Source organism: Rhipicephalus sanguineus, chromosome 4 (genome assembly GCF_013339695.2).
Source record: "Rhipicephalus sanguineus isolate Rsan-2018 chromosome 4, BIME_Rsan_1.4, whole genome shotgun sequence".
Taxonomy (NCBI): domain Eukaryota; kingdom Metazoa; phylum Arthropoda; class Arachnida; order Ixodida; family Ixodidae; genus Rhipicephalus; species Rhipicephalus sanguineus.
The window spans coordinates 136,861,259-136,877,568 of NC_051179.1; the positions used below are offsets into that span (position 1 = coordinate 136,861,259).

The following is a 16,310-nucleotide window of genomic DNA, read 5'->3' on the forward strand; positions in this document are numbered from 1 at the left end:
AATACAATTTGTAATAATGAAAATGATTACAAGCACAATGTGACACAGACAGTGTGACAAATTAAAAAAAAAAATATGTATACAGCGCTGAACCAAAACGATACTATACGCTAATACAATGTGTAATAACAAAAAGAAATGTTTACAAGCTCACTGTGGCACTGACAATGTGACAAATTCAAGAAATAATTATGTATACAGCACTGAACCAAAATGATACGTCTAACAGAATAGACCTAGCAATGAATTCAGTCAATTAGAGAAAGCAAGTGCATCTTCATGGCATTTTTAAAGCAACTGAAAGACTTGCAGTTTTGCGCAGTACTCATAGCACTAGGATGTGCATTTATAAAGGATGGAATTAAGTATGCAAGCTGTTTTGTACCGTATACTGCCCTACAAAAGGGAACTCTAAACTGATCATGCCTGAAATTGTATTGGATGTTAGTTGAAAGGTACCTTTGAAGAAAAACAGTTGCATTTTTTTTTCGAATTCCCCGCGTATATATATGGCGAGCCTAAGGTTATATAAGGCAGTTATTTTTAAAAGGCCATGTCTTATACATTTGCCGTATGATCTCGGCATCCAAGGTTTTCTATTGAGCGATCTGCTCGCTTCTGAAGAGTTATAAGCCGATTCGGATTTGATTGGCATGTGGTTCCCCATATCAGTAGGCAGTAACTAAGGTGAGATTGAATTAATGCGTGATACAAGCGACGTTTCAACCAAACGGGAACGAAGTGCCTAATACTAAACGATGTGCCAGTTGACTTACACATGCTGGAATGAATCTTTATGACGTGTTGCTTGAAACATAAAGATGACACTTTATGTCAGATATATTAAACAATGTTCGTTTTACTTCATACTTTTTTTGTTGTTGTCATTGCGGAAGTCTGGACCAGATCAGTGTCTGAGTTCACATGTTTTCAGACTGACATTAGACGAAATAGTGAGAACTTGCGATAGAAAGTGAAAACTAAGGTAATAACGAAAGCACAGTTCATGAAGTCGCACAATTTATAAGCTGGACAGACGCAATGGAGGGAAAAGAACAGCCGTGAGCCATAACAGCCTTCTATGTATTGTCTAGGCTTCGCTAAATCGCTGTACGTCTACTGAGACACAAACTTTGATTTAGAAAACGAAATTCATGCCAAACAATTGATTTTAGTCTTGCCCTTGATGCCTCAGAAAGGCGTCAAGGGTGAGACAGCGGCGGAGGCCCTGTGCATGACTGAAAACTATGACAATATAATAATATTTTAATTGGGGACCCAAAAGTACCGGCGGGCGTCATCACCTCAATATCATTTTCATAGTTCTCTTAAATAGAATTCCCTTGTATTTCATGTACTCTTTTGCTTATTTTCTAGTGATACCTCAAATATTAATATCTGGGGTGTAACGTCCCAAAACCACGATTTGATTATGAGAGACGACGTAGTGGAGGGGTCCGGAAATTTCGACCACCTGGGGTTCTTTAACATGCACCTAAATCTAAGTACACGCGCCTCAAACATTTTCGCCTCCTTCGAAAATGCAGTCGCCGCGGCCGGGATGGGATTCGATCCCGCGACCTTCGGGTCAGCAGTCGAGTGCCATAACCACTAGACCACCGTGGTGCGGGCTCAAATATCTCTGACTGGTCAATTTATATAACGGGTGTCTGGTAAGAAATGGTGATACTAAGTGATCAGGTACGAATCAAACAGTTTGCGACTTTAGATCAAATTGATACGGTTATGAACAACCCATCAAGTACTTTCACAGCATAGTTGATGGTTGCTGTGGAAAGAGCGCAAAGCAACAGGGCTTATAAAAGGGAAGAACAAGGGCTTCGTTATCTGTCCCTTTTTTGAAGTCCTCCTCTTTTTAATCAACTCTATAGCGAAGTCATGAAAGAAACAACACTATTGTGCACGCTTCATCATTCAATAATATTGAAATGTGTTTTCGTATAACTCGTCAGAGCATGACATAGAGTTTTTTGTTTTGAAATTTTTATGGCACGAATTTGGTGGCTAATTATTACATCCTAGAATTACATCCTACATCCTGAAGAGCAATGAGGGCGCACATTCCACGATAAAGGAAGATATGCGACGCTTGTTTTTCACGAGCAGGCGCTACCATTGTGTAGCCTTTCAATTTGTATACACTGATAGTTAATAGCAACAGAGTTGAGACTACCACAGTAATTCATCCTGTACTGTCTATATACTCACTGATTTCCTGTGATACTTGAAGCTAGAGTGTGCGCATATCTCTTCTACTTCCTCCCATATTTCATTGTTCTGGCGGACGTCACGATAATGGCCTCCAAGATGCACCTTGATGTACTGCTGACCCGGCTGGTGAGTCCTGTGAGGGCATGACATGACTTAATCCACATGTGCTTGTAGGCTACAATCTAGCCGCGTTCTAGCTTACTTGTGTTTGATACGCATGGGCTTGTTACACTTCCCGACTAACGTTTAGAGTACGCCAGTGCCTCAGGTTGCCCGTACTTGTGATGTACCGATGCACAGCCAATATGTAGGTATATAAAGGATGAGATGAAGCGGCCATGGTGTAAATTTGTTAAAGTGGTTACAAAGATCGTACGAACTCAGAGAGGTAGCACTAAACCTCTGGCTGTGCTTCGATTTTGTTCCGTTCGTTAGATCGCGAACAAGCAAATGCTTTGATTCAAGTTATCGATGACTCGTTAAATCGCTGTGGGTCTAGTCTAAATATTCTGACAAATTCGACTAGTCAAGTGCGTAGTGCGTAGTGCGTACTGCGCTACCCTCGAATTTTTCCTGCTTGTGCAAATGCATTCGCACATACATGTAGCTATCACCTAACGTATCTATCATTTTCAAAAATCTGTCTTCGTTCCCTAAAAGACTGTCTGGATGGGTGGATTGACGGATGGTGTGGGCGTTTCCGTTATAACGGGGCGTGGACTGTGAGCCACCAACTTCAGTTTTAATTCGGGCTAAGGACTTGGCCACCGTAATCAAATGTTTTTTTAGGAAAAATATTCTCACTAATTCATCAATAAACAAGGTGATGCGCGATACAAACGTCGATAAGAAGAGCACAAGGACGGGTGCAGACACACGACAGAACTTCATTCAAAAAGATGCGTGTAAGTATACCTTGAAGTGTCCAAGTTCATTGTCAAGGAACATGCTAGATACTTGCCTTAATTTTTATACAATTTGACGCAGGTATCATTCACAATGATCTCTCTTGTTCTTTATGGAAAATGCGTTGCCAATATATATATATATATATATATATATATATATATATATATATATATATATATATATATATATATATATATATATATATATAGTATGACCTTGGCTTTAATGCTGTTTCGCTTTGTGATCGCTTCCTACTATCCCGCTACCACTCTTTCAACGGCATTTTACTGACCTCTATCGCAGATATTTTCGGCGTACTTAAGATGCCTCCAAGATTCAGCACTTCAGGCAGGCTAATGCCCAAGCATTCGCCCAGGTGGGTATCTTCAGGTCCCTTATCTTTATCCCCCCCCCCCCTTCAAACGTAGCGTTACCATCAAAACGCACTCCGTCGTTTCTCTGGCTTTTGCACAGCAAATACGAGCGTCTTTTCCCTTATTTACTAAGACTCATTTCTACGCGCTCTAATGCAACCCGAGTTCGCATCTAATGGTAAAGTGCTACCCTTTTTACTTGTGTTATCATTAAATTATTTAGGTAGGCTCGGCATGCTCTCACCAGACACAGTGTGCCGCTGTGATGATATGGCGGTCAGTTATGAGAGCCCCACCGCAGGCATGTCCCGTCCCGTGCTTGTGAAGTGCGGCGTGCCACGGCCACGAACCGGGCACTGCCGGCTGTCCACCCACAATACGGTCCTCAAGCTCCAGCTGCGGCTCGACCAAGGGCTGACCACAAGCTTCACCTGCGACAATAAGTCATATCATTACTTTCTCCGTGCGCTCATTAGCCTTCGATATGCGAGCCACCGAATTGTTGACTTGCCTGCACGACAAAAAATGAGGTGCAATGATCAGTGGACTCGCGTTAAAATGTGACTGAACTGCACAATCGAAAAATATTATTGCGCAATGTGCATACGAGCACTCACTAATTGAATAACTGTGCACTGAAGTGCGTTTTGTTTAGTAATTGTCATTCAGCTATACATGGGTGAAGCTGTAAACTTCTGAAAGCTTTTGGCTGGTGGTAGTATAACGATTATGAGTGAATAAAGCTCGAGATCAAACACGAATGTTAAAGGCCACGGTGGAGTGTAAAGAATGGGTACAGCGTTTGTACAGGTGAACACAGGTCATTCGTAGAGGTAGGGTCTTTCATTTTTCAGAGAAACCGTCAAGCATGTTTGTTACTTTCAACGGGATGGCGTTAAAGAGCTCGTTTCACAGAAATTCCGGTGTCCACGTCGATGTCAGCGTCGTTGGTTGTGAGCAAAAAATCATCATCTTGTTCGTGACCGAAAAATCAAGAAAGCTGCAAATAAAATAGATAATAAAAATGGTGGGTCCGAGTGAGAACCGAACCCCCGCCGTCTGCGTGGCAAGTAGGTGTTCTACCACACAGTCACGCCTCTGCTTGGAACTGCACTGAAAGTAACTTTCATGCTTCACTAACATACGCGTTCTGTATGCAGGTGTCACGGTGCGAGATGTAATATCGCAGTAATACTGCGTGCTGCAAGCGTGCATTGCCATAGGCCTTCATATCATGTTCATATGATAGCGAATTGGTGCATTAAAACCAGCCGCCCATAGCAAAAGGCACAGACACTACATAACAAAAGGTACACACACACTACAACAACTGAGCCAGTGTACATACAAGGATATGGTTACCTTGGCCAAACACTGACAGGTGAGCTTACTTACGAAAAGGAAAATTCACCCAAAAATTAGGATGGGCTTGAGCATTTACGGCAGGCATTCCAAATCATGACAGGTAAGTTACCGCAGACTCTTAAGTGGAAAATGTACAACTTCTGTATGCTGCTAGTGTTAACGTATGGGCTCGAAACTTTGAGGATAACAAAAGAAACCCGCGCAGTAGTCAAGAACGAGGCCACATGTGATGGATCAAAACACTCAGAGCCCTTCCACTACTGTGGAGTGGGAAGTCAGAGAATCTAGTGGCTTCTGCTGCGCGTTGTTTTCGAGCACACCCGTACAAAAATGTATCTAGAAAGTCTATAAACTGTCTAAAAATGGGTTTAGACTGTCTAGAGACTGTCTAAATCCATTTTTGTAAGGGCATTTGCGCTTTTGTGCACGTTGACGCTCCATTCATTTCGCTGTTCTTCCTCCTATCGAATGATATTCGTCAGTTCCATAGTGAATCCAAAGCGCAACTTCTGATAACTGCGCTAGCGCGATCGCTACGTCACAAGTCAAAGGGGCATAATGACAGGTGGGAAGTGCCGCGACGGATTATCGCCGCACTTGTGAAAGGGGGCATCACTAGTGTCGAGGGGCGCCGAAAATTGTTCTACGCGTAGTTTTTTTCCGTCGACGCCATATACGTGTCGCTTCGTCCGCGTACGCGATCCGCCATACCCTAGCCGTATACAGCTTGGCTGTAAAAACGATACGCTTGAAATTATAAGGCAAGAAGAGAGCAAAGTGTACTAAAGAACCAACAAAGATAGACAACATTCCAGCTGACAATAAGACAAGGTTGATTGAGGCAGGGCACGCAGTGGGAGGCACAGGTAATCGATGGTCACTTATAACGACGGTAGAGATACCAAGAAACGGGAAACGCAACCAAAGACGGTAGATGACTAGATGGAGCGACGAAATTAAGAAATATGAACGCATGAATTGGGATCCGTAAATTGGAAATCAACAAGAGATGCCTTCGTCTCGCAGTGGACATAAAATAAGCTAGAAAATGGTTAGGATTAGGATTTATTAAAAGCTAGAAATGACGCCCACTCTGTCTTGCTTGCCTTCATAACTTGTTGGCTTCGTATGGTCGTGTCTGATAAAAAAAACACACTTTTCGACCCATTATCCTCCTGTTGTTCCTTTGAGTATTTCTTCGTGCACTCCACTAAGCATCATCACGAACGACACGGCTTCGCAACGCTAGATCATATGGCCTGGTATGTCACCCGTCCTTGCGCTTGAGATAAGGCATTTGCGCTACAAAAGCTCAGGGAATGCGACCATTCACTGTGCTAATGTGGTATATCAACCTACGGGTTAACTTCGTAGGCATTTCTTTTTGAGATACCCCAGAAAGTAGCGCGCATACACTTTCACTTCCCTTTGATATCATTATGCGAATTCGTCATATGCTCTAATCACGGTCACATATACTTGAAACGCTGATGAAATGAGCGTGAGAGATACGTCGCTGTAATGAACCCTTCCGCTTCGTACAGATAGTGCCTTGAAACCAACATTTCGCAATGATCACGTGACTGCTGCGAACATCTTCGCAACAGTCATGCGGCTTTACATGCGAAATTGCGAGAATAACATCTGACGCAATTACGTCATCAGGACAGCAGTGACGTTTTTTTGCGAACAGAAAAAGTTCCCGCACTTTGACAAAGGCAGCAAAATATTGCTATCCCTAAATATTCTGAATACAGTATAACAGCAAAAACGTGGCGAAATACTACGAGCAGGAAGGCAAAGGGGACAAGAGCTCGACCATTTACAAAATTATTTCCGCGTAAAGCGCAAAGGCCTACCCAATAACAATTTTTGTTTTTTTCTTTTTAATGGGACCTCCAAGAATCATTGCTCTCCTGACGTTCAAAGGAATATTTAGCTCCGTGTTGCCGTGGCTTTCCGTGACGTTGCTAAGCAAAATACCCCTAACTTCTCAATATGACCACTCCGAGTGACTCTCATTAAGGTCCACAATCCAGTGCAGCTTAACGTCGTAAACTATTTGTTGTGCACTGTAGAGTTTCCTGCTCCTCTGAATGTTTCTACCTGTGTTCCGTCCTACAGTAATGGGTTTGTCGTCTGCGCTTGTTGTATGGTTAGAAGTTTAGAAAGCTACGTTTTAACACACACGGAAGAAATTGGCCCAGTCTAGCGATTTCGTCGCTCTTGAAGAATTAACTTCGGCAAATGGAAGACCCCGCAGCTGACGCTGCCGTCTTCTTTTGAAGAACACGTTCGCGATTCACACAGTCATTTGTTATTATACCGTATATCCTTTCGTATACTACTTCACCAATGTGGGTTTGTGGGTAGGGGGAGGGGGGGGGAGGGGCTAAATTCCCCAAATATCAAAACTGACGAGGTTGTGCCGCAATGTCGTAGTTATCGTGCCAAGCTCCAGGCGGACTGTAGGGTCTTAAGAAAGAAAGCAAGTGATAATAATTAGAAGCGTACTTTTATATGCTCTCCGGCAAGGATTAGCATGCAGTTTAACTTCGTATCAAAATAAAAACAGCTATATTTACGCAAAGAAAAATGCAAGCCCCTTTAGAGCTTTAGCTGGCGTAGATACCAGTAAACACTGCAAGTGTTGCCATACTGTTTAGTCAGGCGAGTAAACTGGGGTTGTAACATGTAGCAGACCTGTCCGCATACAAACTCCACAAAATTATGGAAAGCAGAGGAAGTTGTGAAAGTACGGCTAACAATTGCAGGCCTAAGTACAAGCCTCAAAGTATGGCTGTTTCTTGCGCGAGGAAATAACGAGGGAAAGGGTCCAGGGGAGCACACCCCTGGACCCCTTCCCTCGTTATTTCCTCGCGCAAGAAACAGCCATACTTTGTGACTTGTACTTAGACATGAACCGACTATCCCAGCAACGTGTACTTCTAGATAACAATTGCAGACATGACAGTAGTAAAAAAGGAAAATAAATTTACGCTAATTAAAACACTTTTTACTCCAATAAATGATGTAATGTATTAATTCTGCGGGTTGGTAATTAAGTAAGTTAATAAATGAATTCAAGCGAATATTTAAACTCATTGCTTCGAACTCAAGTACATCATGTCTGCATCCCTTAAGGCGTCTGAAATGACCATGCAAGGAGCGAAAAATTACGAAGGCGGGTTTGTCTGAATGTCAAACCTCAAAATGGGGACTTTGACACCGCGCTTCCAATATATATGTGCTTTAAATAATCTCTGCATCACTTAGTGCATGAGCGATATACTTTTGTTATCCAAAAGAAAGAAAGGCAGGAATCAGAGGAAGATGAAATCTTGCGATGAAAAATTTGTAAACAGGGGGTGTGTACTGGAGCCGACGTTTCGACAAGCAGACTTGCCTTCTTCAAGGCTGCAACTGCTTTCCTTGGTGCTTGTGTGTAGCTGCTTCGTACCCTCATCTCCATTCCAAACAAATGAGAAGGAGAGAGCAATTGCGAAAGCGGGGGTGGGCGAGAGGCCGCCGTGAGGAATAGGGTAAGTCATAAGGAAAGAGGTATTCGGTGAACAAAAAGGAAAAAAAAAATTGAGGGGGGGGTGTGTGGAGGGATTGACGTTTCGCTGAATTATGGTCGCTAGAACGAAGCACCAATTGACAATGGTAGGTTAGAAATTCCTAGAAGAAGGCCTTAACTCGTCTTGGTTTTCGCTGTGTATGTACCATGTCGGATGGATTCAACAGACCCCTTTGAAACGTATATACATATTCGCTGGAGTGGATTAAACTTGTGAATAAGGTGTGATTTTGCATATTTTCGGCCTCTTGGAGACCGGGAGTTTGGATGAAGTATTTAGAGTTTGAGACCGTCCAAGTCGTGACCTGCCACATTAAAATGCTGTGCCACTGCCTTCGGTAATTTATACCCCGTGTCTGCGCAATGCCCGTTTAATCTAACATTAAAAGGCTGTCCTGTTTTACCAATGTGCCATTTTTGAAAATATGATCATTAAATTGTCAATACAATAAGAATATGATAGTTTCGTTAGATTTTAAAGTAATTTTATTACTTTCGAAGTAATAGGAATGCAATGTCATTAATTTAGACTACCTTTCATTTGTTGTGTAATTTATTTACTTGTAGGAGTAACGTTCCCATCCATGAACAAGTCCTCACTGGTCACCCATGCAGCAAATGTATCTCACGGAAAGGTGCGGAAATACGCGTGACAATGATTTTCTCTATCAAAGCCATATCGGACTGTGTCACACAAACGATAGCTTCGCCGACTTAAAAAAAAAATAATCGCGTCGCAAGAAAAGCTGCGCGCTGCTGCCGAGTGGAATTCTCCATCATGAGTTGCAAAAATTTGACTCTATTTGGTTTGTGGACTCCGACAGCTTCGATAAGTAATGATGCACTCTCTTCTGTTATAAAATTTAAAAAAAAAAACTGCACTCGTTCGACACGCCCTCTGTGGCAAACTGGATAATAAATACCGCTTCCAGTGCTTCTCCACTTCAACGAAAAGTATGTACACAGGCATTTCGTTACGCATGAAGGAAATTCGAGATACACAATAAAAAAATATTTATAAAGGAAGCAAACACACCGAATGCGATTTGCTTCAGTACCTATAACGTAAACTTAGGGTCTGCAGCAATGCGCCATCCCATAGCTTCACGAGTATACCAGCAGCTCGACAACGGCAGTTCTTGCTTCGCCTGGTCCGTCGCTAAAGCCTGAAGGTGATAATGAACAACCGTGTCTGCACTTTGACGGGAAATGCACAAGACGACATTGGCCAAAGGATGTTATGACGGGATGTATGTAATTGGCCACGTAAGCCCAACGACGGCATAGTCTTTGACGTCCGCAGGAAAAAAAAAAAAAGAGAGCAAGAACGCCAATGGTTCCAAGTTAACAATATAAAGCAGTCATTTCCGATCTACGGCTCTGAATTTCCGACGCAAAGATGTTTGAAACAAAGCAATTATGTCGTGCCACAAGCTCGAAGTTGATCAAGACCTTAGCAATAAGTATGGTTCAGCAAAGCGTAATGTGCTTTTATTTCCCGATTAACTAATTTTCTACTATACATTTCGTCTTGATTAGAGCAGCAAAAAAAAATCCATGCTTATTACTAAAACCATCGACTTAGTCAGTGAGACCAATGCGCATATTTATTCTGGGAATAAACCAAGACTAGGCGCTCACATAGTTGCATATAATCGCAGGGAACTTGTCTTGTAGGGCGTGTGTATATGCCAAATGCCACAATACACACTGATGTAAATTGTCTACGAGGCCAAACTGTAGCTAGCACAAAATGGTCCACTCGGGCTTGTGCTAGGTGGCCGAAATCGTGTCACGTTACATGTAGCCACCTTGGTAACTTGACGGATAAGGTGCGCTGCACGAGAACGCGGGCTCGCTTCACAGCTATAACGGTTGCATTTAAATTGAGGCGAAATGCAAGAACACCTGCATCCATGCATGTATGTGCATATTAAAGCACCTTGGAAGGTAAATATTAATGCGAAGTGTTCCGCTGCGACGCGCGCTGCAATGATATCGTTCTTTTGGCACGTAAAATCGCCCGAATTTTGTTCATTTCAGGTCATGATTTTTGTCCGCCCGGGTGGTAACGTGGTTACGCTGCTCGACTGTTGACTCGAAGCCCCCGGCGGCGGAGGTTGCACTTCGATGGAGGTGAAGTTCTAGAGGCCTGTGTACTATGCGATGCCACGTGAAGGAACACCAGACGGTTGAGATTTCCGAAGCGCTGTACTGCGGCGTGCCCCACCTTATCCTTTTTAGCACGCCAAACCGCGGATTTTATTAGCTATTTGGTGGCCGTGAGAAAATTGGCCACATTTTGTATGTTTTAGTAATTATTTTTGTTGTAAATAATATAATAGATACAGTGTAATATTGTATATCAATATGAAGCTAAGTGGTTGTACTTTCTAATTGTAGTACTTAGAAAAAATCATACTAGGGTATGATATGAAAGAATATTTATGGAAAAGTATGTTTACTGAAAATGCATAGACCTTTTTTATTGTTATGACCCCAACATGAAAGAAAAAAAAAGAACGAAAAATGATATGAGTTATGGAAAATATTTTCTCAACACAACATCGCGCATACACAGAACATCTCATAACTTGAAAGGAATCGCGCAAAAAGCGAGAATTAAGGTGTTGTTTTCTGCTTCTGCAAAAGTAAACAGTATTTGCCGCTTGATTAGGCCATACAATTCAATGAACCCGGAAAAAGGTTGTCAGAAGACGCATAGAACAAGGTATGTCGATTGCTTTGAAAAATGTGTATTAGATTCCTGTGACATGCGGTAGATTTTATATAGGTCAAACGTGCCGTTGTGCTAGCGATAGAATGTGGGAGCATGACAACAAGGTAAAACGTGCACAACATGGTTGGCTAGCCATCCACTGTAGGTCATGCACGTGCTCAACTCTTTTTGAGAAATGTAGGGTTGTCTGTAAACACAGTGTCATCGCCTAACACGTGAAGTTACTGAAGCGTATAAGATTGCGCAGTTGGGTGAAAACTGTGCCAGCACCCCGTCAATCGCATTATTGCCAAAGGAAATGGAGTATCTACGGAGGCGTTTCCTGTAATCTGTCTCGGCTGCGTTGTTAATGGTCTATCTGCGCTATGCCAGTGACGCAGTATTATGCGAGTGGTTCATGTGTATATAGAGGCGATGCATTTGTTTTTCGCAATACATTTTTGATAGTTCAGCACTGTGTGCATTCCCTTCCTGTGTGTCCTCTGGTTTTCGCGCTGTTTTTTCTATTCATTTACAAATAACAAGCCCAGATCTCCACACTTTCTCATCAGCTTTCAATATTAGAGGAGAGTTTGAATGACCTAGCTCAAAAAGCGTATGAGTTACAAATTTCATTTTCTGCCCAGCGAGAACTGCATTATTCCATGAGGTTACACGGTTATGTTTTAATTGAGAAGAGGAGAAAATTTGCTACTGAGCCATGCGTATTTCATCATAATATGGTACGTAGCAGCACGGGAAAAAAATCAGGTACCCAAAGGTAACACTGAACACGGCACCAAAACAGCCTAAAGCATGGCTTCACCGTACGCAATCAATATATTCTAAACCTGTAAGCTACAAAAAAGTATTTACATTTCAATATCTGACATTATCGAAATTGGTGGAACCATGTCTGAATGCTCTAAGATGTAAAAAAAAAGTCTTTTTCTAAGGTTGTTGTGCCACTGGGCAAAAGAGGCGTTACATGTGGCATTTATCCAGTCGTCAAGTTTCTTGTCTTCTTAGCACTTTTTTTTTATTTTCTGCACTTCGTGAATCGGTATAGGACTTGTACTAAATGCACTTGTTTTGGGGAGGCGTAGTCGTGGAAGCTCGACGATGGCCGTATAGACCAGCAGGCAAATGAAATTGGTCATTTCGGCGGCCTCGACCATTTCCCAAGAACCATCATCTTTGGCATAAGACTGCTTCTTCATGATTTGCAACCACGCACACTCATTTTGTTAACACAAATCATGTTTATTACCTCTGCTGTGAAAAAGATGCCCGAAACGCCGATTTTTCTTGTGGAACATGTCGCTTCACTGCGCAACGCTACTCTGAGGTCACGGCCGCGTACCCTTCTTGGGCTGGACATTATTCTTTACTGGTTGAAAGTTATGTCACCAAATTGAACATTATTCTTTACTGGTTGAAGAAGTTGGTTATGTCACCAAATTTTTACCATATACTGTTGAGACACTACAAATAACAGATATAATTTTAATCGGAGTAAAAAATCGACGTGCCAGAAAGCGTAACGTACTGATCAACAACTGACTACGATCCGGGCTCATTCTACAGTTTTTTGTCATCCGATATATATTTCCATGATTTGACAGCCTCCTTGGAGCCGCTTCTTTTAGAAACAGCAGAAAAATAGCTTGGGGATGCAATATAAATCTGCAAGTATCAACATTTCTGAGGGGGACTCGCTACCGTTTCGTCTGCTATTTTCGCGAACAAACCAAGCGAACCGCTATGTGTTAGTCGCTGTCATAAACGCTGCCTCTCGGCCAAAAAAAATAACTATGCAGGAAACAAAACATTAGTCCTTACAGAATGTGCTAGATGGTGCAACCAGTTGATTGGAGTGCCCGTATTTTTATATTCTCGTTCGGCGCGTTCGCCTCACCGGTGAGCCTCGTTCTATAGGCACGGTCACAAAAGAGTTAAGGTTAATATTTAGTCGCGTAGCTTTCGCGCAACAAAAGGTAGCGATAGAAGAGCGAGATAAGAAAAATGCTGACGGGCGACTAGCTATGAGCTATTTTCTTTTTTTTCGAGCAGCGCTATTGTGTTTTCTCGCTCTCATTCGGGGCGTATTATTTGTAGACTGTCGATAAGTAGCGCTGGCGATATCGTTTATCAGTATCGTCTTGCACAATTCGCTGTCTAGTAGAAACGAAATGCAGGACTGACTAGAACACTGATCGAGCGTTCGTCTCTTGTTTTTCTTCTCTATTCTGCCATTGGATCACGCGCCTGTCGCAACATCATCCAAACTGGCACGTTCCAATCCTCGAAATATCTGATAGTACAAATGAGTCGGTTGAGTTGAGAAGGCAGTACTCTTATACCCGGATTAACTTACATTCCAAGGTTCGCGTAGATAGCCACTCGGGGCATTTCCCTCTTCTCGGTCAGTGAAGGCACGTGTGTGCTGTTTGAAACATATCTCCCTGTTCTTTTTTTTTTGTCTTTTCACGAGCAGTATGCCGCATAGAGTAATATAGCCCACTTCTAGGAAGCACTCTAAAAGAATCGGGGTCGTGTCATGCGATAAGAAGACGCGCGCTCCTCCACGACACACTAAACGTACCACCGCTATATTTATGTTGAGGCAATTGGCCGTCTGTGTTACAAGGACGGAACCGTAGCTGCGGGGGAATTTCTTGCATTAATAATTGTTAATCTTAAATATTCAATTCATCTGTGATCCTGTTTATTTAACTGTCGACCCTAGAAAATATATGCACACATTAACGACCCATGCTGGATCTCAGCGTTAGCTATTTGATTGCCTTGATACGTCCAAGCCCGCCCTGGTAACACAGAAGGTAATGCGTCACGCTGCTAAGCTCCAGGACATGAGTTCAAATCTCGGCTGATGCAGTAGCATTTAGACGGAGCTGATGTGAGAACGCTCGTATAGTTAGATTTAGGCGCAGGTTAAAGAACCTGAGAGAGTCGTATAGTGTGCCCCATACGTGCTAAAACATATCTTGGCGTCGGCGCATAATTGCCCAAAGATCAATTACTTTGTTTTCTATTGGCTATTGCTTTTAACAAAAACCAGCTACTCATGAACTTTTCAATGGCTTCTAACAATTTTAATGCCCCCAGAGGTGGGTTTCTCGCATGTCTATCCAATCCACCTAAAATTTGTCAGCTTTGCATTACAATAACCTGTGTTTCTCATGGGATAAAACATCGCATTCTCTGTAAGTTGCCAGTTCGACTCGCGCAAGCACTCTGGCTCTTACGCTGCCAAAAATACGAAGACGATCGCAAATTTATTAGCCCGGAAATTTGATGTTTCGATGCACTTAAAAATTTGTTTCTTAGCTGACTTCAACTTCAATCAGCTTCGTAGGCTCTTTATTATAAAATAACAAACAAAAGAAAACGTTCAGTGTACTGGATTGCGGCACCCACGTTGGGAGCGAAATCTATCGCTGCGAAACACCTGAGCCGAGTCACGTGGCAGTTCTGTTTCTCACTTCATTGCGCCGTCGGCAAAGGACGTAGACGAGGCTGTTACCATTAGTACAGACAAAAAAAAAAATACGTGACTGATGCGGCAGCAAGGACTATCAACCACAAATTTAACTCAGGCGCATTCGACCCGGAGCCCCTGCAAGTAATGTCCAGCAACGCGGAAGCAGTACTGATGATTTAGCGGCCCGCCAGAACATTTACAGATCGACACTTAACTTCTATGCTACAGCCTGCAGAAGAAATAACATCATGTATTTCGTTATCAGATCTGCAAAAAGCTTTCCGGTTTCAGAAGGATAGCACTGTTTATAATAATTTTCCCGTTTGAGGTAAAATGTTTACAAATTTCCGTAAACGTGTAAGTTGTTAGTCGTTTTAACAAATAGTTCTGCTAGTGTGATGCCACCAGGAAAATAATTACGCATATCAAGCCGCAAACACAATTGAGAAAATTTGAGAGACTACTATGTCTGTGTGCTCTAAAACGATAATTACGCTGCGTAATAAAACAGTAATTACTAGGGTAAAATCGCACTCAGGAAGAATCACCAATTAACCTGAAGCGCATGAAAAGAAGCAGGACAAAGATTCAATTTACTGACATAAAGCGAGGAAGACGTGGTTTCATTTCCACTACTCAAAATAAAAAAAAAACGTTGAATTTAAAATTAATTTTCCACACAAAATTACGCGCTTTGTAGTGTTGCTTTGCCTCGAAATTTATTTCTTCCTCTTTTTTTTTTTACTTCTTACGATGATACGCGCAGCTAAGTGTAAATCGAGACAACTGGACCCTGTATTTCGGAGATGTAAGAGGACATATATAACTTATGAATCTGCATTTCCGACACGTGGCTATACAGTGCGAAGCACATGCAAAGCGATAGCTACCGTTATTTTGACGCCGTAGAGGCTGGAGTCTCACGTTTCACGTCGCCTTCACTCACCTCTCGCCGACGCCGGTCGGTCACGCACTGAAGCAGCGATGACTTGTCCAATTGGCGTAGCGCCGCCGAGCGTGACTACCACTATCGACACAGGTAGGAATACTGTCGTTGAAACCATTTCTCCTTAAGAGCCCACCTTTCTTCCCGCCTTAAACTAACTGTCAGTTCCACCGAGTCGAACGACGCTCACGTGCTTTATAGCGTCGCCGTAGCCGCGCCGCCGGCGCCGACGCTCAAGTTGATGGCGCGAAGTTATGAAATAATGATGTAAGAGGAGATTCAGCTGACGACCTCGGCAGGCGGGTACGAGAGTGTCAGCCTCGTTTGACGCGTGCTACGCGGTGGGCAGCGCCGCTATCCGCCGCCGTACAGGGGCTCTCTTTGCGTGATCGTAGCAGACGCGAGCCTTATGTCGTTTCCCCTATACTAAGGTCGGGCGCGATACAGACCCGGTCGTCTTCGTTCACCAGACGAACGAACGAGCTCCGGACGAGATAAGTTAAATGGTCTGCGCTTTGGCGCCTTCCCGTATTTTGAAGCCGGCTGCGGTCACGGTTCGGCGCCTATCGGTCCGACGAGGAGGAAAGGAGAAACACATGCACGCTCTCTAAACGAGAGAAGAAAAAAAAAGAAAAAGAGAAACGGCCTCTTTGCTTTGTGGTTCGACTCGGTATGTCTGT

At 42.9% G+C, this 16,310-nt stretch overlaps 1 protein-coding gene across 2 annotated transcripts in view; it reads right to left on the minus strand.

Annotated features, from left to right (window-relative positions):
• LOC119390731 (chymotrypsinogen A) overlaps window positions 1–16,109 on the minus strand; it is a 31,987-nt gene extending 15,878 nt beyond the window's left edge. The window contains exons 1-3 of one of the 2 annotated variants that reach the window (XM_037658420.2): window positions 15,631–16,109; window positions 3,760–3,946; window positions 2,230–2,365 (exon numbers count right to left, since the gene is read on the minus strand). In XM_037658420.2, coding sequence (XP_037514348.1) covers window positions 2,230–2,365; window positions 3,760–3,946; window positions 15,631–15,748 — 441 coding nt within the window. In that variant the 5' untranslated portion in view covers window positions 15,749–16,109. The remainder of the gene's footprint in view (window positions 1–2,229; window positions 2,366–3,759; window positions 3,947–15,630) is intronic. The other variant, XM_037658419.2, reaches the window with a different exon arrangement.
• Window positions 16,110–16,310: the final 201 nt, after the last annotated feature.